General features: G+C 54.1%; 9 protein-coding genes across 9 annotated transcripts; 3 read left to right on the top strand and 6 right to left on the bottom strand.

The window, feature by feature from the left end:
• Positions 1 to 559: 559 nt before the first annotated feature.
• On the bottom strand, positions 560 to 5,221 carry G647_07197 (uncharacterized protein; the record flags this gene model as incomplete). The annotated part of the gene is made up of 1 exon (XM_008731513.1): positions 560 to 5,221. The coding sequence occupies one exon, from the start codon at positions 5,219 to 5,221 to the stop codon at positions 560 to 562; it is 4,662 nt and encodes a 1,553-aa protein (XP_008729735.1).
• A 627-nt stretch (positions 5,222 to 5,848) lies between these two features.
• Positions 5,849 to 6,499, top strand: G647_07198 (uncharacterized protein; the record flags this gene model as incomplete). The annotated part of the gene is made up of 2 exons (XM_008731514.1): positions 5,849 to 5,972; positions 6,024 to 6,499. The coding sequence occupies 2 exons, from the start codon at positions 5,849 to 5,851 to the stop codon at positions 6,497 to 6,499; spliced, it is 600 nt and encodes a 199-aa protein (XP_008729736.1).
• Positions 6,500 to 6,561: 62 nt separating this feature from the next.
• Positions 6,562 to 8,112, bottom strand: G647_07199 (uncharacterized protein; the record flags this gene model as incomplete). Its single annotated transcript, XM_008731515.1, has 1 exon — positions 6,562 to 8,112. One exon carries the CDS (start codon positions 8,110 to 8,112, stop codon positions 6,562 to 6,564), a length of 1,551 nt encoding a protein of 516 aa, XP_008729737.1.
• A 483-nt stretch (positions 8,113 to 8,595) lies between these two features.
• On the bottom strand, positions 8,596 to 9,450 carry G647_07200 (dephospho-CoA kinase; the record flags this gene model as incomplete). Its single annotated transcript, XM_008731516.1, has 1 exon — positions 8,596 to 9,450. The coding sequence occupies one exon, from the start codon at positions 9,448 to 9,450 to the stop codon at positions 8,596 to 8,598; it is 855 nt and encodes a 284-aa protein (XP_008729738.1).
• Positions 9,451 to 10,039: 589 nt separating this feature from the next.
• On the top strand, positions 10,040 to 11,521 carry G647_07201 (uncharacterized protein; the record flags this gene model as incomplete). The annotated part of the gene is made up of 1 exon (XM_008731517.1): positions 10,040 to 11,521. One exon carries the CDS (start codon positions 10,040 to 10,042, stop codon positions 11,519 to 11,521), a length of 1,482 nt encoding a protein of 493 aa, XP_008729739.1.
• Positions 11,522 to 11,528: 7 nt separating this feature from the next.
• Positions 11,529 to 12,937, bottom strand: G647_07202 (uncharacterized protein; the record flags this gene model as incomplete). Its single annotated transcript, XM_008731518.1, has 3 exons — positions 11,529 to 12,118; positions 12,170 to 12,327; positions 12,381 to 12,937. The coding sequence occupies 3 exons, from the start codon at positions 12,935 to 12,937 to the stop codon at positions 11,529 to 11,531; spliced, it is 1,305 nt and encodes a 434-aa protein (XP_008729740.1).
• Positions 12,938 to 13,724: 787 nt separating this feature from the next.
• Positions 13,725 to 16,961, top strand: G647_07203 (uncharacterized protein; the record flags this gene model as incomplete). The annotated part of the gene is made up of 1 exon (XM_008731519.1): positions 13,725 to 16,961. The coding sequence occupies one exon, from the start codon at positions 13,725 to 13,727 to the stop codon at positions 16,959 to 16,961; it is 3,237 nt and encodes a 1,078-aa protein (XP_008729741.1).
• Positions 16,962 to 17,562: 601 nt separating this feature from the next.
• On the bottom strand, positions 17,563 to 18,927 carry G647_07204 (uncharacterized protein; the record flags this gene model as incomplete). The annotated part of the gene is made up of 1 exon (XM_008731520.1): positions 17,563 to 18,927. One exon carries the CDS (start codon positions 18,925 to 18,927, stop codon positions 17,563 to 17,565), a length of 1,365 nt encoding a protein of 454 aa, XP_008729742.1.
• A 465-nt stretch (positions 18,928 to 19,392) lies between these two features.
• On the bottom strand, positions 19,393 to 21,723 carry G647_07205 (uncharacterized protein; the record flags this gene model as incomplete). The annotated part of the gene is made up of 3 exons (XM_008731521.1): positions 19,393 to 19,617; positions 19,705 to 21,421; positions 21,479 to 21,723. The coding sequence occupies 3 exons, from the start codon at positions 21,721 to 21,723 to the stop codon at positions 19,393 to 19,395; spliced, it is 2,187 nt and encodes a 728-aa protein (XP_008729743.1).
• Between the last annotated feature and the right edge of the window lie 778 nt (positions 21,724 to 22,501).

Genomic DNA, 22,501 nt, shown 5'->3' on the forward strand with positions numbered 1-22,501 from the left:
GGTTTATATTTGTGAGTGTGTTGATGGGTGAGTGGGTGAGTGAGGGAGGGAGTGAAGGAGACTGTGTATTCCATAAGACAGACAGACACACACACACACACAGAGAGAGAGAGAGAGAGAGAGAGAGAGAGAGAGAGAGAGAGAGAGAGAGAGAGAGAGAGAGAGAGAGAGAGAGAGAGAGAGAGAGAGAGAGAGAGAGAGAGAGAGAGAGAGTTGCGCATACACAGGCATCAAGTCGGGCCACGCATCATGTAACGACATCACGGACGGGAGTAAGTACTCGATCTACGTTTTCGTGGCGCCTAGCCATAGGGATGAATGGCATCGAATCTTCAACTCTAGGGACGTTTTCTCGTTTTTCGGTTTCGTTCTCTATGCCTCCACCTCCGCCTATCCTACGCCTGCTCGTACTCGTATGAGATTGTGGGTTTCATGATTTGCTTGCTCGCTCGCTCGCTGTTATATCGTACCCTATCGTACCCTATCGTGTCCTCTGCGTGACTCCAGTCAGTTGGTCAGTCAGTTTCACAGGCGTGCCCTTGTGGATTGCCCTCACTTGCTAGCTCGTTGATTGATAATTGGTGCTCGACTTCACGCTCCCCACCGACGCCTTCCGCCTCTCTGTCTGGCAATCACATTTCCACTGCTTTCTGAATTCGTCGACGGTCAATTTCCCCAAGATCTTCAGTGCAGCCTTGCTTGCTCGGACTTTTGCGTACTTCACACTGTGGCCCTTGCCGATGGTCACGATCTTGCCATGCACCATCCACCCCAAATGGCATTCCACGCCTGTCATTGCGGCATCGCCTCCATCAACGTCAACATCGCCGTCTTCTCCTTCTTCGGCGTGCGTGGTGGGTGGGACAGATCCTTCAGTCGGGACGGGCACGGCTTTGCGGCAGCCGAAATCTTGAGTCAGGAGACGGACAAGATGGGTGGTCGGATGACGGTTCGCGAATGTATCGTAGGCCTCGATGTTCTCAAAGTGCCACTTGACGTGCTTTTCAAAGAACTTCTCAATCTCTCTGAAGTCGAAGTTGGAGTCCACGAGCACGGCCCCGAGATAGCTCTCCACCAGGTCGGCGAGGACTTTGGGGACATTGGAGCCGGTGACCACGCGGGTCCAGAAATCGGGTTTCACATTGGCGTCTGCCCACGCTTCTTGCACCTTGCTTGCGTAGCTGCCAATCTCGTCGTAAACGGCGGTACTCGTGGCGTAGACGAACTTGTTGAACCCTAGGATGACGGCAAGAGCGGCCAGGAATTTGTTGCTCACCATGGCCATTTTGTGCTCGGTCAACCACTGCGGATCTCGGGTCGGATTGGTCGAGAAGAGCCACCAGATACAGACCCAATCGAGACATGCGTCACCGAGGAACTCGAGGCGCTGGAGATCTTGCACGGGAGAGTGCTGGTCCGACGAGTGGGTCATGGCTGAGCGGATCAAGCGTGGATGTTTGAATCGATAGCCCGTAACCGCGAAGACTTTGTCCGCATAATCATTGGCTATCGGATCGTTGAGCTCTCCGACCCAGGCGGCAGGCTTGTACATGGGCAGGACCTCCTTCCAAGAGTTGATCGCATGGTCAGGGTGTTCGACAAGCTTGGTGATTGCTTTGATTCCGAGGTCGAACTTCTCTTCCGTGGGTAAATGCTGGCTCGTCATGATACATGCTCCGATCGTCGCCTCGCATACATCTGCGATGGTCTTCTTGCCCAGGGCATGCTTGCGGTGCTTGTCTGTCAATTTGATGATACGACCCTTTCCAACCCGCTCCAGAAACTCAGGGTACCAGGTATCTCGCCAACTCTCGCCGGTCGAACGGATGTAGCGGTAGAGCTCGTAATGAGGCGCCGAAGCTGTCTCGCACAGCCGACTATTCGATAGCAGGTTCATACGTTTGCAGTGCATGCCCTCCTCGTTACAGGTCGTGCGGTTGTAGACTGTGATGGTGGTCATCAACTTGAGAAGCGAATCTCCTATGAATTCGAGCCGCTCGTAATTCATGGCACCCGTCTCCTTGGACGTGTCAGGCTGCTCCTCCCCTTCCGGCCGATGCTGACCCCCAGCATCCGATCCAGATCCGGCAATCTCTGCTTCGGCGGAAGAGTTTTGAGTATAAGCCTCCAAAGCCAAGTCCAGAGGTACGTGCTCAAGGTCAAGCTTCTGGAAGGCCTCCCTTACGATGAGGTAGCCTTCCAATCTGTGAAGAATAGAAGGCCACAGTATGCACGTTTGGGCCACTGAATAAGAGATCCGACCGAGTTCCAATGGCTGTGGAGCAATGTGGCAGAAGGCATATCGCTGTTCTTTCTCGGGACATTTCTTGGTGTACTTCCGACCTGCTATGATTGCTTTGGCGTCCAGTACAGGCTGATGTGCATCATACCCGTCCTTGACTTCTTTCTCAAAATCCTTCGACTTCGCTCTCCAGGTGCTGTCCGAGAATTCAATGATTGTCTTGTCGTACTTTTTGTTCAGGCTCTTTGCGCTGTCAGGGGTGGCATCGAAGATCGTCTTTCCCGGCAGAATTTCTCCCGTGAAATAGCGGAACTTTCCGCTTCCTCGGTCGACGAGAAAGGCGTTACACCATTTACGTGCATCGGATGAACTCGTAGAAGGGTTCCACTTTCCTCGTTCAGGTGCCCCTGCAGCCAAAAGCTGTTTCATATGTACGACCTTTTCGAAAGCCCTCGATTGTCCTGGCTGCCCTGGGGGGGCCAGCCAGTAGCTCATTGAGGTCGAGTTGTGGGAATATTGCTTGTTGAAGATATCGTAAAAGATGCCATTTAGAGTGTAAGTAGTCAATGCTTCGACTTGATCAGTGGTGACGACGACTGGGTCCGCATATTGGTAAAACGTGACATGCTTCTCAACATTATTGTCCACATAGACAGAGAATCTGGGGATGGCTGGGAGTTTCGCGCGAGAAAAGAGAAGCACACCCTCGGATGACCATGCGCTTGATTCAGGCTCGACCCGTATGTGTGTGACGAACAGCTCAGTAGGTAGTATGGGTGATGTTGTTCCGCTGTTAACCCAGAAATCCGGTTTCACTTTCTTGTCGTACTCATCCTTCCTCTCGGATACGGCAATACGAGCATTCAGATTGGCTGGTTTCACCTTCGAGAAGATACTGTCCAGATTCTCGTCCAACAGATGGGCTTTCCGCAGTTTGTAGATGCAATGCCATGCAGCCGAGCGCTTCGCCAACGCCTTGTTTGTTCGTGGTTCACCCTTGGCTCCTTTCACTCCAGCAGTTCGCGGGTCATCGGTAGGAGGAAGGATGACCTTGTACTGAAACATGTTCTCTTCGGCGCCGATCATCTCATCGTAAATCTCAGAGGAAGCCGCTCCGATCTTCTTCAGCGACTCGGTGTAGCGCTTGAGCAACAGTAGCGAGTTTGCATAATTTGCTAGAACGCCAGCACCAGTGACGAAGCTCTGGCAACTCGCATCTCTGGCCATCAGTTGTTTTAACTTGGAGCCTTGGCCCAACAACCGATCCGGTGGCAGTTGCCGACAGTACTCTCTGATATATTCGTCCTGCTGCATGGCAAAGTTGACACCTGCTTCCTGTGAGAAATTTCCTTCTTCAATCATATGCACAAAGACTGAATCCTTCATTCGCGCTCTGCCTCGACTCTGCATATATTGGATGGGAGTTTTGTAAAGGTCAAAGCGGATGACAAGGTTGCACTGCGGGATGTCAATGCCCTCTTCGGCGACGCTGGTTGCAAAGATGATGTTGATGACTCCAGTCCTGAACTTCTCCATAACGGTTTCTTGGTCCCGCCACGAACCTGCCTCTATTCCAGACTGTGAAACTCCGACGAGAACGCCAGGGCGGAGGTGGGGGAGAGCAACGGACTCAAAGAGGTCGCAAAGAATCATGGCCGTCAGTCTCTCCTCGACAAATACTATCGATCGAGTGGTTGGCCCCGCCAAATACCGGTCTTTCAGCTCCTCATACAGCTTTGTCACTTTCGGAGACAGTTCCCTGTCCTCATCGACCTGCGGGGGACGGAAGGTGTATCTGTGCACGACCGAAACAGCCTCTCGAATCAGTTTCATCTTTGCCTGTCGCTGATTGGGGTCTGTTATCTCCATGTATGCTACGCTCCGCTCATATTTTCGGACGATTGCCGCCGACTGGTGCTCAGAGGTTGGGAGTGCATATTTCCAGATCCTGTCTGCTGCCCACCCTCCCAGGTGTTTGGAGGCGAACCGCGAGAAAATGAAGTAATGAGCCAAGTCTTTGACAAACCCACACAGCGGCTCGAGGGTAGAACATAGATCGGTCTGATATTCACCGTCTAGCGGAGGGTAGAGCCAGATGACGTCCTTTGCTCGAGGCGCAAACTCGTAGATGGAGAGATCAGTCGTCGTGACGATCTTGCTCTGCAACAACGCCTCCAGATCAGAAACCACCTTGGCAATGTCTCGCTTAGAGTCAACAGGGGAAGCTGTCATGCCGAAGATGCGCGGTCTGTCACCTTTCCATTTGAGGTAGTAGTCCCTGATGATCCGCGAATATGGGTGGTTCTTCTTGCAGTGGTGAGCTTCATCGAAGATAAGAAGAGAGATCTGGCCAATCTTGACAAACGAATGCATGAGACAAGAATCGAGCACAGCAGCTGTGCAGACCACGACGCTGTTTTCGGCAAAGATTCTGCTCCATTCCGCTTTCTTCCACAGGTCGTCAGATGTATCCCCGAAGAGAGGGATGACCTTCTGTGGTAGATTGCTGCTGAGAAAGCGAGCCTGTTGTCGAGCAAGATGGACACTGTTGACCAGAAAGAATACGATCTTCGCCGCCTTGCCCTGGTTTCGAGTAATGATTTCTTCGTGGAGATAGTGTCTAATCAGCAACGCAGCAATGAGGGTCTTGCCGCTGCCAGTATCGAGGACAGCGATGATGTTCTCATCTTTGGCCTTATCAAAGAGCTCTTGCTGATACTCGCGGGCTTGGTCGATAATCCTGTTAGATTCACCGTTTTTGATCTCTCGGGCTGCCACGGTGTCGACACCATCGTTGGCGTGGGCGATGATGTAGTTGTTCAAGGTTGCTTTGTTGAGATCGAAGTCGACCTGGCTCGCTGAGCTCAATAGTTGAGATCCAGATTCATCTTCTGATTCAGTGAGATAGTCTTCGTCTCGTTGTCCCAGATTTACTTCCAATCGGTCTGCCAATTTTGTGGCGCTGTCATTGATCGCCATTGCGGGACCGTAACAGCCTCAAGGTGGTTGACAGAGATCAGAAGCAAAGACATCATTGGAGCAACCCAAGGGTGCGGCTGAAGAAAGGTGAAATCTAAGGCAACAGGGAAGGACGGTGAGTGACGAGTGAGAGTGGCCGGGATCATGCAGACGAACTGGAAATTGAAGCAAACAAACCCACGAGACAGACAGAGCTCAGTGATGGTATCACCTGGGCTCCTGTGAGCATTCGTACAACATTATATCCATGGACGACTTCGCAGCTGTTTCCCTCGGCGCCATCTGCCACATGTTGCAGGAAGTTGGACCAGAAAGAAGTGGTCGAGCATAGAGCTTCGGTGCCCCTCTGCGTTGGAGGAACGAGTTCTTGTCTTTGTGGGTATGAGCAATGCTTAGTAGGTGCCAGCTACTGTAGCTTGCTTTAGGCTGCCTCGGTTAGGCTCTCCGATCGCCAGGCACAAAGCTACGGTCAGTTAGGAGTCGTGATACGCCTAGGCAGGCTAGATTCCTCCCTGGGCGACATTATGTCATCCGACTGCTGCAGCAACACCAGTAAATCAGATATTTGACCACGACTTCAGCAATTGAGAGCCACCAATGTAAGACGAACACTGCCTGCAGTCCAACATGAAAAGCATCACTGCTGCGCTCCTCGCGCTTGTTGCCGTCACCAGCGCTCATGGCGTCCATCCTGATGAACGAGTCAATCCCGCGGACGATTGGGCACTGTACCATATGCAGGAAGAGCATCGTTCGTCCAAGTCTGCATCTGCACATGAGCCAGTTGAACTGACACGCGCAGATATATCCAACTTCGACCCGGCCTCCTTCTTCTCGCTACACGACTTCAACAACGACGGGTCCTGGACGCCCGACGAGGTCCGCCGAATCTACGGTCTGGACGACGAATCTCTAAAAGATACACCCGCAGACCAGAAAGACAAAGCCGTCTTCGACGTCTTCAAGATCTTTGACCCCTATCAAAGTGGCGTCATCACTCGAGATCAGTGGACCAAGAAGATCAATGAGGGCAAGAAGCTCCCCGACTTCGGCCTGGGACCCGGTCATCACGGCGACGATGAATATGAATACGAGATCCACCATTTCGAGAAGTACCATGATGAGAACACAAGAGAAGAGGACTTGATCCATCCAGAAGATATCGAGCACTTTAGGAAACACGACCTGCTGGAAGATCAAGCCGACCGGATATTTAGAGAGCAACAGCAGACCATTGTCGAGAGGAATATCCCTCGGAAATTCCTACGGCGGGCGTGAGGCCGGGACAAGAGAGATAACCTGTACGAGTATGACAAAATAGGGATGAAGGGATGATGGGGTTAACCATTTGATGTGATTGCGACATCAAAAACACAATGCATGACTCCAGGCGCATACGTCTTGACCTGCTCAACGTGTTGGCAACATGCGTGGAAACGACGGTCGCCCGGGCTGACCTGAAGCAGCCTGTTGACTTGGTCGACAACTTCTCCAGTCATACGCTCGATCTCCCGCATATCGACGTTCTCGTGAACGTGAAGCCAGCCACCTTTTCCACCCTCATGCATGGTTGTGAGAATAACCACGGCGTCACGCCAGCTCGCTCTCGAAGTAGGCAGTAAGCCCAGGTTGGCATGCCTGATGTTCAGGTTCGACCTCTCCACCCGAGCATTGCCCTCCATCCTCCTTAACTCAGACTGAATCTCCTGCAAGACTTTCGCTGCCCACTTGTTGTCTCCCAAGAATGCCACACATCTCACCACGTTCTGTTCTCCTGGCCCGCCCTGGTCGCCTTCTCGAATCCGTTCCGCGAGCTCCCTTACGCTTCCTCCCGCTGCACTTCCTACACTCCCAATCGCGTCCACATTGACAACCAGGCACTTCCATCCATTCCTGTCACAACCCCTTCTCAGCCCCTCGATACTCCATGGATTGATATCCCACCCGTAAACCCGCCGCACTCCCCTCTTCAGATAGCAAAAAGCAAAGTATCCAATCCCGACGTACATGTCCACAACATCCACCATGGTGACGTCGTCGTGACTCCCGAATTCAATCTCAACGTCGACCTCTGACTCGCGTGCCGTGGTCATTCCCGGAAACCAAGACCGCAAGCCCAGAATGCGCGCCTTCTCAGACACATTCCCCCGGCTGAACATCGTGTAAAGTGGCGCCCAAACCTGCGTAACGCCTTCATGCTGGGCCGTGGCCGTCCAGAACGCGGCCTGGAAGTCCTCCGCTGTGGGCGTTAGAGTACGTACTCTATGCTGCTCGAACGGGAGCGCAGGGCCCCAATCACCATACACGGGGATCAAGCCCGAGGGGCTTCGAAGGACGTTTGGACGCCTCGTGCAGTCCTTGTCCTTATCGTCATATCCACCTTCAAGTCGTCCCTCTTCCGCTGCCACTTGGTTAGTAACCTCCCCCTCCGACGCAGCAATGGGTGCGTTGATCGCGATCCGCGAAATGTCTAGCCCACGGAATCCCTCCTCGGTAATACATCTGAATAGAGCGGCCCTCTGGCTTTCCGTTAGCGTGCTGTAGAAGCGTGGCCATGCGGCGAGAGGAGGAGTCTGCTGTGCCGCGCTGATGAATGACGGGGGCAGTAGTAGAAGGGGCGCGTAAGCCGTGTATCGTTTCGGGAGGTCTGAGATGGCGAGCACGACGGGTAAACTTGTGCTTGAACTTGAATTTGCACTTGGACTTGTCCTTGTGTCGCCGCTAGTTGTGTTTGTGGTTGTCGGCGTCGGCGTGGATCCAGTTCTGCGTACAATTCCTACATGGGGCTTCTGATCGCAGAAGGCCACGATCCCTCGGATCAGGGGGTTCGCGGGCTGTGTTTTCCTTTTTTTAGAGATTGAATCGCGAGGTGGCGGCGGGTCGTCATGCATACTTGCGTTTACCTCATTTCATTCCATTCCTTTTCCTGTGAGTGCTAGGGTGGTGTTTGACTTTGCCGAATACAAGTTCCGTTTGATCGCTGACACGGGCCAACAGGACTAGCTGATCCAGACAGGGAGTCGAGAAAATCATATGAAGTGGAACTGAAGAGCATATTCAGTACGAGGCAGAGTGCAGCACCTCACGGAATTTTACAGTATTGCCAGCTGTAGTGGGCAGCGGGCCTCCGTCAGCCTTGTTTGTGGACATACCGAGTACGGACTACATACTGCCTCGCTGATGAGCTGCTTCAACTGTGGTGTTGCTATTACGTGACTGGCTGCATCGAGATGGAGAGTCGCGAAACTGACATTATTGTGTCTAGCAGATACGATCCTTTCCCCCCATAGTAATGCTCTATTGAAAGCTCCTCTCGTCTGATTTCACCGTCAGCTGGTCCTCCCCTCGGACCCGAGTCAACAGTGCATAACTTGTCATATTTTGGGCTTTGCCAGCTCTGCGCCTCTCTCCTTGATGGTTTTCCTTCTGGCATACCAATTCCAGAGCACCTCCCAAGAAGCGACCGTAGCCATCAGGGGCGGACAAACCAGGAGCAGCAGGCTCCACCATCGGGGACTGCCCGATTTCACTTTCTGCATCATATCGGCGATCTGAAGCTTCAGGTCCTCCTTGCTGCCATCATTGTAAAGCACGAAACCCTTGCCGGCGTCTGTCTTGCCATTATTCCGCCGCTCACAGCGCGCAGCCTTTTCACGAACATCAACCTGACTTTTAACCCTGTTTTCTGCATCTTCTGCCGACAAATGCGGGTCTCTCGCTCGTAACCTCTCCATCTGGATTTTCGGATCTGAGACAGCAACCACGACGACGGTACTGCAGAAGATGTCCAATCCGGACTCAAATAGCAGTGGAATGTCCAGCAGAACGGCCCAGTGCCCTCGGAAATAGTAGTATAACATAGCTCGAGCCATCAAAAACCGCACCGCGGGGTGTACAATTGCATTCAGCTTTTTCCTGTCTCGTGTTCGTTCTTCAGAGCTCCCAAATACTCTTCTTCCCAACGCGGGCCTGTTCAATGGTCTCCCTTTCCCTGTAGGGCCATCCTCCTTGCCCTCACAGAGTGGATCTGACGGTGGAAGGAGCAGATCTGGTGTCGTAGGACCAAACGTAGACACTATGCGACGATAGCCCCATGTTCCCGGTTCCACGGCTTTCCGTGCTAGCAAGTCGGCGTCTACCAAGGGCAAGGAGTAGGGTGGAGAGGAGAGTGTCTGGGAACAAGTTGATTTGCCTGTTGCGATCGAGCCTGTGAGACCGATCACGCGCATTTTGGCCGTTCAGATGTTTCTTACTTCCCAAGGATTGGTAGTCGGCGTTGAACCGTCATAGGTTTGCGCGACGGAGTGCAGTATCCTGGTTCAGAGAGTTAAGTGAGCGCGCCCCTCCAGCGTCGAGTGAGCTTGCACCGAGGTAGAATTCGGCCTGCGGAGAAATGATATTCCGGAGTGGTAGTGGTTTTTGTCATTCCCTCAAATGAGGCTGATGTGCAGCCTGATGGATAAAGACGAAGATTGTCGCAAAGTCAAGCAGATACAAACACCGCGCCAACATTGCTCGAAACTCGCCTATTATTCAAACAGTTGGAGTCGAATCTGACTGACTGGCAGCCATTGATGACATCGTTTGTGTTTCCTGATTGCGGTGACTCAATCTTTGCTTGATGGGAAAACATCACCATTTGTCCATGCACGCTTGCCAACTCACATAATGTCAATGAACATGATTTACCCAAAGTCGCGGTGATATTTACTTCTGGCCTCAGCCCGAAGGTAAATAATGAGCCTGCGAACTCTACATACTACCAAAAGGATTCTACGACTTAAGCAGACCATCTCTCAGTCAAGCACGCGCCCAGCCATGACCGCCGTCCAACTTCCGTTAACACCAGCCGAGAAGCTTTTCCGACAATGTCTGCTAGATTGCCGGCAGCAAATGCAGGACACCCCGGGGATGAAGGAACTTGTGCTGCGATGGACAGGAGGCTGGGTCAGAGATAAGCTGCTAGGTGTCCAGAGTCATGACATCGATGTGGCGCTGAGCTCTATGACCGGCTTGCAGTATGGCCAAGCCATGCAGGCTTTTATGAAGCAGCACGGCGCCAAGTACGAGGAAGAAGCTATCAAGGAAGGCATTAACCCACAAGTCAAAGATATCCATACAATCGCAGCCAACCCAGAAAAGTCTAAGCACCTCGAAACGATCACGACAAGGATGTTTGGTCTCGATGTCGATTTCGTCAATCTCCGCAAAGAGGTCTACGACGAACAGAGCCGCAACCCTCAGATGGAATTCGGCACGGCTGAAGAAGACGCCCTACGTCGAGATGCCACAGTCAATGCTCTCTTCTATAACCTGGACACACAAACCGTCGAAGATTTCACCCAGAAAGGACTGGATGACATGAGGAAGAAGATTATCCGGACGCCGCTTGCACCATTCCAAACATTCAAGGACGACCCTTTGCGAGTTTTGCGCCTGATCCGCTTCGCTTGCCGGTTAGGATATGTTATCGAGTCCAGTGCGCAGGAAGCGATGAAAGACAAGAGCATACACAAAGCTCTTCGCTTGAAAATCAGCCGAGAGCGCGTAGGGGTAGAGATCGGCAAGATCATGGCCGGACCAGATCCATACACCGGATTGAAATACATCAATAGATTCGACCTTTATCCAACCGTGTTCGGTGACCCAATGGCAGCTGAGGATGATTTCCCGGTTGACGCAAACCAAGCACTCATCGCATACGAAGGATTGAGCCGCATCCTCGAGGAGAAGTCGTCGATCTGCTTGGTTTTAAAACCCAAGGAAGATCAATCCTTGAGCTGGTTCCTGGCTGCATACACTCCTTTTGCAAGATCGTCGGCCCGCGCTGAACAGTCATCGAGGGAGGGCATCAAGGCTACGAACAAGATGAGCAAAACTCTGAAAGATGCCATCGATCTGCGGCCAAGGATTCTCGAGGTTGTGAAGCTGGTCAATGACGACCAGGCTACCCGAGCAGATGTGGGTATGGCGCTCAGACAATGTAGAGAGGCGTGGCGGTCGCATATCCTTTTCTCCCTCCTCTGCGATATTGTGGAGGAAGACTTCTCAGCAGTGACAGATCGATACCAGAAGTTTCTCACTTTCATACACGACCAGAAACTCGAAAATGCGCATACGGTTGTGGCTATTCTGAATGGCAACCAAATCAAAGATGCATTGGGTGGTCCCAAGGGCGGTCCTTGGCTCAAGAGAGCAGTCGACATGCTTGCACAATGGCAGTTCGACAACCCTGAAGCGCCGAAAGACGAAGCGATCAAGATGATCGCGGGCAAAAAACAGGAGCTTGGTCTAGTCTGAAGTCTCCTTACAACTTCGATGATGCTGCAAGCTTTGTTGCTCGCAGCTGCACATCCCTCGCCTCCTGACGGACAGCCAGATCGAGCATGATCTCTTCGCTGCCACCTCCCACGACATGCACGCGCACATCGCGGCTGATCTGCTCAATCCGAGCACCTCGGCCAGTCTTGGAATAGCCAGCTCCACCCATGATTTGTTGCGCCTCGCGACAGACCTGCTCCAGACACCTGGTGCTCATAACCTTCAACAAGGCCGTCATGCCCCCAACGTTCACTTCCTTGCCTGTGACTCGGGAAGTCTCGATGATGAAGCAGAGTTGTTCTAGGAAGGAATGTGCGGGTTCGATCAGGATTCCGAACGTAGCGACCTTCGACTTGATGCCAGGGTGCTCGATCAATTTCTTGCCGAAAGTCTCGCGATCGCAGGCGTAAGCATACGCGTCCTGGGCGCAAACTCGAGCTAGACGCAGTGCGGCGGTCGCCAGCGACAACCTTTCGGGATTGAAGTTTGACATGATCAACTGGAAACCCTTGTTCTCTTGTCCGATCAGATTCTCGACAGGGACCTCAACATCCTCGAAAGTGATGAAGGTCGAACCTAGAGAGCCTTAGTGAAGAATACGAACATAGCTGGAAAGGATCATCATACCACTTGCATTGACACCCTGGTTCTCCATTCGTCTGGTCGAAGCGCCTTTCGCCTTCAGTGGGACAACCAACAAGCTAATACCCCCGCGACCGGGTCCGCCTGTTCTAACAGCGGCCGTGCAAAAATCGCACCAGATGCCGTTTGTGATCCACTTCTTACTGCCTGAGATGGGTGTTAATCCGTACCAGGCAACACCTCTGGCTAGCTTCACTTACCGTTCACGATGTATTTGTTGCCTCTCCGCTCGGCCGTCGTCTTTATGTTGGCAACATCACTTCCTCCATCCGGTTCCGTAATCCCTAAACAGAACCTGATCTCCCCTCTGGCAACCTTGGGCAACCACTTCTGTCTCTGCTCTTTCGTCCCAAATCTACTGATCGGAGGACATCCAATGCCATTTCCACCTCCTAACCCCCAGATTGGTCCACACCAGCCTAATCTAGCAAACTCGTCGCCCAGAATTACACTGCACCAGGTATCCCATTCATCGAACGGGATACCAGCGGGTTGTAGAACACCGCCTGCATCAGCAGGATCAAGCACGGGGTGCGTAATCGCAAACCCCAGTTGGCAGTGCCGTAGACGGACGCTCTCCGGTACCTGGCCCGCTATTTCCCACTCTTGCGCGTAAGGAGCGAGCTCAGTGTCTACGTAGTTGCGGACGAAGGCACGAAGACGATGGTGTTTCTCGGTGTAGTACGGGTTCGTCGGCAGGTCTAGCTGAGGGAGCAGGGGCTCGGAGAATGGAGCTGGAGCGACGGAAGCCATGGGTGATGTGTTCTTTGTGAGATTTAGACAACTAGGAAGCTCAGAGCTTCCTCCTCATTTCGTGGCTACATCTTGGACAATAAGGCCACCGAGGGTGAATCCAAGAGCCGCGGGACAGCGAAAGTTGAAGGCGGTACTAGCTACCCGCGCGGGCATCCTCGGCTAACAATACAGGCTTCAGGGAAGGATTCTACCCGGTAGTGAATCTCAATTAACCAGAGGGGCTCGGACGGAGACGCGGGATCTGCCGTGCTAGTACTTGTTGCTGGCTGCAGTACGAGGTATAGCTTGCCTGTGTCGGAAGCCGAGGGTGCGCGTGCAGGCAGTCAATCTCAATCTCCAGTCAACCCCGTACTACGAGGTAGTATTGGATCTCGTCGAGACGCGCGGAAAGGAGCCTCGGTCGACTCGGCTTGGCAGGCTAGTCCAAATAAAGAGAATAACGTCTTGGCAAGACTAGTCCCGTTCGAGGAACAATGGCATCATCCGACATGCCATTTCTCCAACGCGCATGGCGGACAAGGGTAAAGAAAGCTTCTCTCCCAAACCTCCACCATCTCACCAGCTCTTAGGGTCTAGACCGTACACCTGCATCTCATACTAGGACCTACATTGAGGGGCGGTATAGCGATCTGCGAATCCCAGCTACTCTACTGGTGATCGACCAGCAACGCGGGACTCGCCAATGGGTTGAACACTGTCTGACCATTGCCATTTTCGGCAGCACAATCTCCGTGGACATCGGACGAGGGTGTCACATGCCTTGAGTTTGCGTTGGCATACCAAGATGGAGTCCTTCAAAGAATTCGTTGCAAACCAGCTGCCGGTCAACGCTGGCGACGACCGTTCAGCGCATGAAGGAGATCATGCCACCAACGATGTTAGTGGAGGGACACTGAACGATGATGCAGCTTCGCAGAAAGTCAAAATTGAGGATGGCATGCCTCGTGCTTTAGAGGTCAACAAATCCGACATAGATGAGACGGAGAAAATCGTGCCTCAGAAAAACCCTCATCCGAGTCTGTCGAACAATCCTCCGGACGAACCACCTCTGGCACCTGGCCAGAAGGATATCGATGATGAGGAGGACGAGCTAGATCTTTCCAAGTCCTTCCATCGCACCGCGAGTCCATCTCCCGCCGCCCTTCAACGCAACAAAGGCGCCTTGGTCAGCAAGGTAGGAGAGGAAGGGGTCGTGAAAATGCACAAGTTCACCCTGCATGAGACCGCAAATTACTATTACATCGTTGGCTCGGATCTTTTGGACTCTGCATTCCGGATCTTGAAGATTGATCGAACATCCGAACCAGGCGAACTCAACATCACAGAGGATGACATTGTCTACACCAAGAAAGAGACGCAGCAAATCCTCAATGCCATCGACGAGGGTAATCGTGCCACGGGCGGACTCAAGGTCAAGACCAGCTTTTGGGGCTTGCTTGGTTTCATCCGCTTCACGGCCCAATTCTACATGCTGTATGTGACCAAACGAAGTCAAGTGGCCATGATTGGCGGGCACTACATCTACCAGATTGACAAAACAGAACTCATGCCCCTCGTTACGGCGGCCTCTACACGAGCCAAAACGGATCGACATCTCGAAGAAGCTCGCTTCGTCAGCATCCTAAACAATCTCGACCTCACGAGGTCGTTCTACTTCAGCTACTCGTACGACGTCACCCGCACGTTGCAGCACAATATCATGCGTGAACGCCAGGCATTGCAGGAAGATCTGGCTGCACCTCACAGACCCGACCACAACGACATGTTCGTCTGGAACCATCATCTTCTCAAGCCTGCGAAGCAAGCCCTGAAGAACCCGTATGACTGGTGTCTGTCAATTGTCCATGGTTATGTCGATCAGAGTGCCTTGTCAGTATACTGGGGGAGAGTGGTCTACGTGACCATCATCGCACGTCGGTCCAGATTCTTCGCTGGCGCCAGGTTCCTGAAACGGGGTGCCAACGATCTCGGATACGTGGCAAATGACGTCGAAACCGAACAGATCGTGTCGGAGATGTTGACAACCTCGTTCCACTCCCCTGGGCCAATGCTGTTCGCGAACAACAAGTACACGTCGCATGTGCAGCACCGAGGCAGCATACCCTTGCACTGGACGCAGGATAGTACGGGCGTTTCACCGAAACCAGACATCCATCTCAATGTGGCAGATCCGTTCTTCAGTGCTGCGGCACTGCACTTTGATGACCTCTTCAAACGATACGGCACACCGATATATGTGCTCAACCTCGTGAAAGCCCGCGAGCGGACTCCCAGAGAGTCAAAACTACTTAAGGAGTACACAGTCGCGGTGAACTACCTCAACCAGTTCCTGCCCAAAGACAAGCAGATCCTATACCACGCCTGGGACATGAGTCGGGCCTCGAAAACTCGGGACCAAGATGTCATTGGCAGTCTAGAAGCAATAGCCGAAGACATTTTGCCGCGGACGGGATTCTTCCAGAACGGCAACGACGAGGAATCCGGTCTCAAACTTCAAAGTGGCGTCGCTCGGACCAATTGCATCGACTGTCTCGACCGTACGAACGCGGCGCAGTTTGTGATCGCGAAGAAGGCCCTGGGCTATCAACTCCAGGCGTTGGGCGTGATCGAGGAGCCGTCGGTCGAATACGACTCGGACGCCGTCAATCTGTTCACCCACATGTGGCACGACCACGGTGACACGATCGCCGTGCAGTACGGTGGCTCGCATCTCGTGAACACCATGTCGACGTATCGCAAGATCAACCAGTGGACGAGCCACTCGCGCGACATGGTCGAGAGCTTCAAGCGGTACTACAACAACTCGTTCATGGACGCCCAACGACAGGAGGCGTACAATCTCTTCCTGGGCAACTACGTGTTTGCCCAAGGCCAGCCGATGCTCTGGGACCTGACGACGGATTACTACCTCCATCACTCCGACCCGCGGTCCATGTTCGGCAAGCGCCGGCCGAGTTACCGGCACTGGTACACCGACGCATACCTCGAGTCACCGCAGATGCCGCCGTCGCTCTGGCCGCGAGAGCTCCGCGACCGACCGCTGGCGTACTTTGACGACTACTGGATCGAATACTACAAGCCGCTGGCCATCTCGTCGTTCCGCAAACTCCATTCCTTCAAGATGCACTCGAACCTGCGATACATACCCATCAGCTCCACATCCGGGGGAAAGTTCGACCTCAGCCCGTTTAAGGTGCGGACGGCGCACGAAAGCGACGGAGAAGGAGGACACGACAAGCAGCGCAAGGGAGTCAAAATAGTTGCCCCGTCGGACGATACTTCCACCACCGCCGACGGACGTCCGGCCGCCGGTCCTCCAACCGCAGTTGAGCCGACCCCGAAACCGAACACGCTGGGACCCTGGCTCGACGCTCAACAGCAACTGCATAACACGTTGGCCCGCCGGACGAACTACACGGGCATCATCAAGGAGGCGTCATTCGAGGTCCAGTCTCCGTCGGCCGTGCCTCGCGTGCCCAAACTGCCGGTCGCGGGGAGTACCGACCTGACCAACAGCTCGCTGCTGAGTAGTCCGCCGACCAAGGAAGAACTGGCCCTGCAGGCCTTCACCTCGCTGATCACGTCGTCGTTGAACCCCACGGTCCGCCAACTCTCCGAGTATGAGCGCTACGTGACGCATCCGAGCAAGATCCCGCTGATCACCACCTCGGCGACGGACTACTCGGCCGCCCCGCTCGAATACCTCGAGTACCTGTCCAAAACCACGTCGTCGCAAGATCCCGCCGAGGCGTATCCACACGACTCCATCCTGCGTCAATATGATGACGAGCGCGGAGCCGTGACGTTGACCATGGACGAAAAGGCCGAGGCCAGCTTGGAGGAGTACTGGGAGTACGTGCTCTCGGGCCAGGTGGAGGAGCCGCTGAGCGTGACCGAGGAGGAAGAGATGGGCGGCAAGAAGAGGTATAAGGCGTATCGGAAGTGGTTGCGGGGGAAGAGTCTGTTCAAGCAGAGGCCTGTCATGGGCGAGGACGTCGATGGTATTGGTCTTGACTCTTGATGCGCGGGGTGTTGCTGACCGAGGAAGGGCTTCGTTTTTTTCTTTTGAGATTCCGTGTGTTCTAGTGATAGCCCTCTTTACGATACCCGAATAGATTGGAATAGGTTGGACAAAGAGGAATTGACGTGGACTGACTGTTCTGTTCCCTGCCGTGTTGGAATGGGAGTTGCTTGAGTTGCGAATGGCTTGGACGGCGAGTTGATGAATTGTACAATCATCGAGGTTGCGACCCGAGACCTCCTCTTCCTGGCCGTGTACTGTGATGTGTACTACCTACACAAGCCGTGCTAAGCAGGTGTTCAGCCCAGCCATTATCCATTGTCAAGGGGTCGCCGCTGCCGCGCCTCGCGACCCTGCGCTTCATTGGGGGACTCCCTCCTTGTATTTTTGATCTCAAGTCATCTGTCCCGAAGGCGTATCGAGCCCTCGTAGTGCCGGGGCTACGTCCGTGTGCAGGAGGCTCGCATTGCCGGGTGTCTCTCTGAGCGCGTATTCGTGTCTAAAGAGCTGGGCCAGAATCATTTCTCTAGGAGACTGCTGCCCCAGCACTAGAGACACTCTTCCTTTCGCCAGTCAGCATTTACTTTTCCCTCTACCTCCTTCAATCGCCAAACAAGGCCGTCAGATCGTCTTCCTCCTCGACAAGCCTTCTCTTGACGACACTCCACTCATTCGGACCGACAATCTCTCCCAGCGTTTTTACCATTTTCTTCAACCGCGCCATCGTGTCTTCTAGGTGTGTAGATGTGGATGCGGATGCGGTCTTTCCGGCTGGTATACTCTCATTCTCATTCTCGTCAACGCAATTCACCCAACAGCCCACCAACCCTCTCAGGACTTCGGGCCACCATTTCTGTTGGACCCTCGTCCTCGCGACATCAAAGACACTGTCCACAATGTCAAGGATTGCGCTCACCATATCCGGCGCGGCCAGGAGAAAAGGATCCATCAACGAGGCTCTCAGCATGGGCAAGAGTCCCTGGAGATGTTTGACGCAATGGATCCCCATTCTGGAAAACACGGGTGGAATCTGCCGGAGGAGCAACATGGTAAGAGGCACGGAGATCGTGTTTGAGAGGCACCCAGCGTTGGTGCTTGAAGAAGATAAATGTGTCAAAGAGGCCATGATTCCATGCCTGTACACTAGCGTGAGCATGTTCTGGTAAGGGTTGAAGTCGGTGTCGATGTTCTTGTCGTCGCTGTCCTCGTCCGTCCCTGCCCCGCCTTGTGCCTTAGTCTGGTTTGACGGCGGCCCAAGCTTAAACTTAAGTCTAAGCCTAAGCATCACGAATCGCGCATCCACTAGCCCTAAAAACGCAGCATACACTTCCCTCAGTAGCGCCAGGCTGTCCGCCTCGGGCGTCAACGTCGGGAGCGACAGGAAATTCGTCCTCAGCGCGTCGACCATGACATCCGCTAGACCTGAGCGCTTGAGCATCTCAGAGTGCGTGGAAGTGAGGACCTCGCACAGCATGGCCAGCAACTTGCATCCCGCGGACTTGTACGGCGTGGGCGCCGCATCATCGATCATGTTGAGAATAGGCGGGACGAGGAGATGGAAGTGTGCTTCGATGGCCGTCTTGCGGAGAGTATTCTCTCGCGGGTCGAATGGCAGGGCAAGGTAGCTGGTTAGGATATATTCCAGTAACGGCACTGTGAAAGGGGTTGATGTCTTCCATGGGGGCTCGTCGGACCCATCATCTAGAAACCGGCTGGCAATTGAGGGCGGAGGAGAGGCTACGAGAGATTTTCGCCCCGTAGACGTCAAGTGAGGGTGTCTCGTCTTGGTGAATAGAGGTTTGATGATCTGCGTGAGCAGGTCGAGTAGTGTGGTGGGTAATTGCTCGATGGCGTGGGCGTCAGTAGCGGAGATGATGGAGTGGGCTTCGTGTCGGAGGGCTGTTGTTTGGGGTGGTTCGTTCGTCGGTGTGGTTTTGAGGGCAGCCAGGATAGCGTCTCTGCTCATGTTGAGGCCCTGAGGGGAGTAAGCGAGGTATTGTTGGTTGTATGAACAATGTCGCATAACATATCAAGTGAGCATCGCAATGCAAAGTGATTAATTAATTAGATCAATGAGACGATTGGCAGCGATTGTCTTGCGGCCAATCAGAGCTCAGCTTAGTCAGCATACAGCCTTGCCAACTCCCTGCGCAGCCCTGTGGGAGTTGACTTGCAACAACGTCCTAGTTTATTGGAGGCCAGAGGTAATCGTGGAGCGATCTTTCTTCCTTTCTATTACTCACTGCATCGTGCTGCATGTCCGAGAAGAGCCAGGGTCTACGTCTAGTCACAATTACCATCCACGAGAAATGCCTGATGCCGACAGTCAGTCTACACGGTACCATGGCTATGCTCCTGTAGGATCACCGTTCTAAGGAGTGCTTCGTTAACACCCCGCAAGACAAAACCGTGGGTATACTGTATGTTCTCTCTACACCGCCCTCAATTCGTCCTGAAACCCCATCAACCGCGTAATTCTTTCATTCACGGCCGTTTTTCTGACCGTCAAATTCTGGTCCCTCTCCGCGTCGACCGCTCTGGCAAAGAAATCCTTGTCGACGTCAAAATCACCGTGAAACAATTTGTGTAGAGGCCGGAGGAGATGCCTCTCAATGACCTGGATGACGACATTGTCGATGAAGACATCGCGGGCGACCTGGCACACCGCACAGTCAGTATCATGAACCTCTTTTCGTCGAAGCGCAGTCATCGCAAAACACAGAACAGAACACAATACACGTACCTCGTAGTAGATGATCATCCGCCTGCCCATCTCCTCGGCTGACTCGGCGCGGCTGTCCTGCGCGAGAACCCGGTCCACGTGTGCGGGCGTGTATCGTATGGGATTCGCAGTGGCATTGACACTGGAGCGTCCAGGCTGTCCAGGCTGTCCAGGTGTGACGGGGGTCATGGGCACGGAATCTCGTTCTCGCCCATCTCTCCCTTGTGCCTGCGCATTCGCATTCGCCTGCTCCAGATACGCAGACTCCTCCTCCGTGACGCGGTTGATCATGGCAAACATCTTGTTGGCCCTCATCTGGCGAGCGCGCTGTTCGACCCGCTTACTCTGCGTCTGCGCGGGTTGGCGGCGATCGTCCTCGATGGCGCGCAGCTCGTCCTCGGCTTTCCTCTTCTGTGCCTCGAGCGCTCTCTTCAGGTGTTCCTTGATCGCCTGGGTGACCCGCTTCGGCAGGCCGGGCAGCTGATCCTGCAGGACGTGGTCGATGATGTGGTCGACAAAGGTGCCGCACTGCTTGTGCGCGCGTTCCAGGTGCTTCTTGGCGATCTCGTTCCACGGCGCCGAGTGCTTCTGGAACAGCAGGTTCATGCGCTTGGGGTCGTAGCTGCCCTTGAGCTCGCGGCCGCGCGTCGATTCGAGCATCTCCTCGACATACAGCCGAAACCCGTCCCTCTCGTCCGTGAGGCTGCGGGTGCCACTTGCCGATCGCAGACCGTGACCGTTCGTCTCCACGTCACGCGCAAACTCCTCGTGGTCCTCCTCGATGCGAGACCGCAGATAATATTCGGGCGACCCGTCCCAGTCGGCCGAGCCGTCATACGTGCCGTCGACACAGCTTTTGGCCTCGACGGCGAGGTCGGTCCGTCTATCGCAGAACTTGGACCAGATCTGGTCCGCGTCGGCAAGTTTCTCGCTGAGGTCGTCCCGCTCTTTGATCGCTTTCTGGAGTCGGCTGTTGATGTCGTCTTCGATGATAGGAAGTTGACGCCGCGCGTGCTCGTAGTAGATGCTTCGTAGGCGGCCCTGCAGCGAGTGGATGCCCCAATGCGCCGGGTTGACCTGCTGCCATTGTCGCGCCGGGTCGGTGAAGAACTGGTGTTCGGCCTCGTCCCGTTCAGTCATCGACGTGTCGTTGCCTGTCTCCCGTACTCCGCGGTTCCGAAGGACGTGCCATCCCTTGGCGAAGTTGAACTCTGCAAGCCTGTCCGGCAGATTCTGGGCTTTTCGGATCCAAAAGTCCTCGAGCCCAGACGGCGACTCGACGAGATCCGGTTTCGTGATGATGCCAAAGGTGCGCTCCCCTGTCGGATCGACTTCCTTTGCGATCGTGAGGACCGACTGCTTCTGCGGGTCGAGATTCGCTTCCACCACGGCTAGAATCAGTGTCCTCGGCTGCTTGATCCAGTCATCCACGATCCGCTTGACGAGGTCGATATATTCTCGCCCTTCGTTGTGGGACGCAATCAGGCCCGGCGTGTCGATCAGAGTCAGCGGTTGCTGGTCCGGTCTCACCACCTCTACTTTCAGGACATCGGCCGAGAATCCTCCACGGCCGCCCAACAGCACGGACTCTGCTTCCTTGACGAGCTTGCCCAGCTCCGTCAGTCGTCTGGGCTTGAACCGGACATTTCGGAGCTTGGCCTGATCGTCAGGATTTCTGGCCGCATCGGGGACTATTTGAATGTCGATTGATTCCACATTCCCGGGCCGGAATCTGAGTCTAGAGGACAAAGTCAGCAGGTCTGTAGCTCCCCTCAGATGAGTCCGGGCGACTTACTCGGTGACGAATTTGGTGCATGTAAATTCTCCTCTGGGGAACGAAAGGCCGCTGATCGCCTCGAGCAACGAGCTCTTTCCCGACGACTGGCTGCCACACACCACGAGCTGAGGCAGCTGGAGTTCCCTCTGCACATCCAGATCCTTGAGCTTGTCAACGAGGTCGAACAGCCGTCTTTCCTCCTGGCTCTGCAGCCCCCTCAAGCGATCTCCCGACGGCTTTGGGACGGTGACGTATCCGTTCATGGTCGATGACTGCGAGTCAGGCGAATGTGATCCTCGACTCTGCTGATATGCCATTCGGCACAAGTGTTGCAGGGAGGTTGGTGTCGGAAAGTGTAGATATGGGAAGAACCTCTCTACCAGCACACCCCGTCGGTGACAGAGCTCGAAAAAAGACTAGATTAGATGCACGTAATCAAAGAATGAGTCTGAAAAAGAGACATTCCGAAGACACCAGGCGGAAAGTACATAACGTCGCACAAGACGAGTAGTGTATCAGCGCCACTCCCAGATTCACGGGTGCCTCCCTCAGCCTCATGGCGGAAACTCCGCCCTCTTGCGCGGCCTCCCTCTTCGAGTCCTCGCACAGGCAGGCCATCTAGACTTTGACCCGGTAGGCTTTGCGCCCAAACGGGCAATGATCCAAGACGCGAAGGGGCAGAAACGATGATGCCTGGGCAAGGCCACGTACGTCGCCACCGCTACCGACGACGAAGTCGTGATTGGTCAAAAAGTTCGAGAGCGAGCGAACTTGCCTCGGACTGACGGTGGCGAAGCAGCAAACCACGGCAGCCTACGAGGTACGCAGCGACTCACAGCAACCCGTGGTCGAATCCCAATCCACGACTTGATCGACTTCGTGTGACGCATGCGCCCAGAAGGGGACACAGGTGCGCCTCGGACTCTTGCACATCTTGCTTAACTCAGGCTGAGAAAGAGGATCGCCTGCTACTGTAAGTCACCTGTGGCTCGGCCTGGCGGATTACACCCATTCCTTGGGCGATCGGTTGCACGCTTGCAT

Source organism: Cladophialophora carrionii (assembly GCF_000365165.1).
Source record: "Cladophialophora carrionii CBS 160.54 unplaced genomic scaffold supercont1.6, whole genome shotgun sequence".
NCBI lineage: Eukaryota > Fungi > Ascomycota > Eurotiomycetes > Chaetothyriales > Herpotrichiellaceae > Cladophialophora > Cladophialophora carrionii.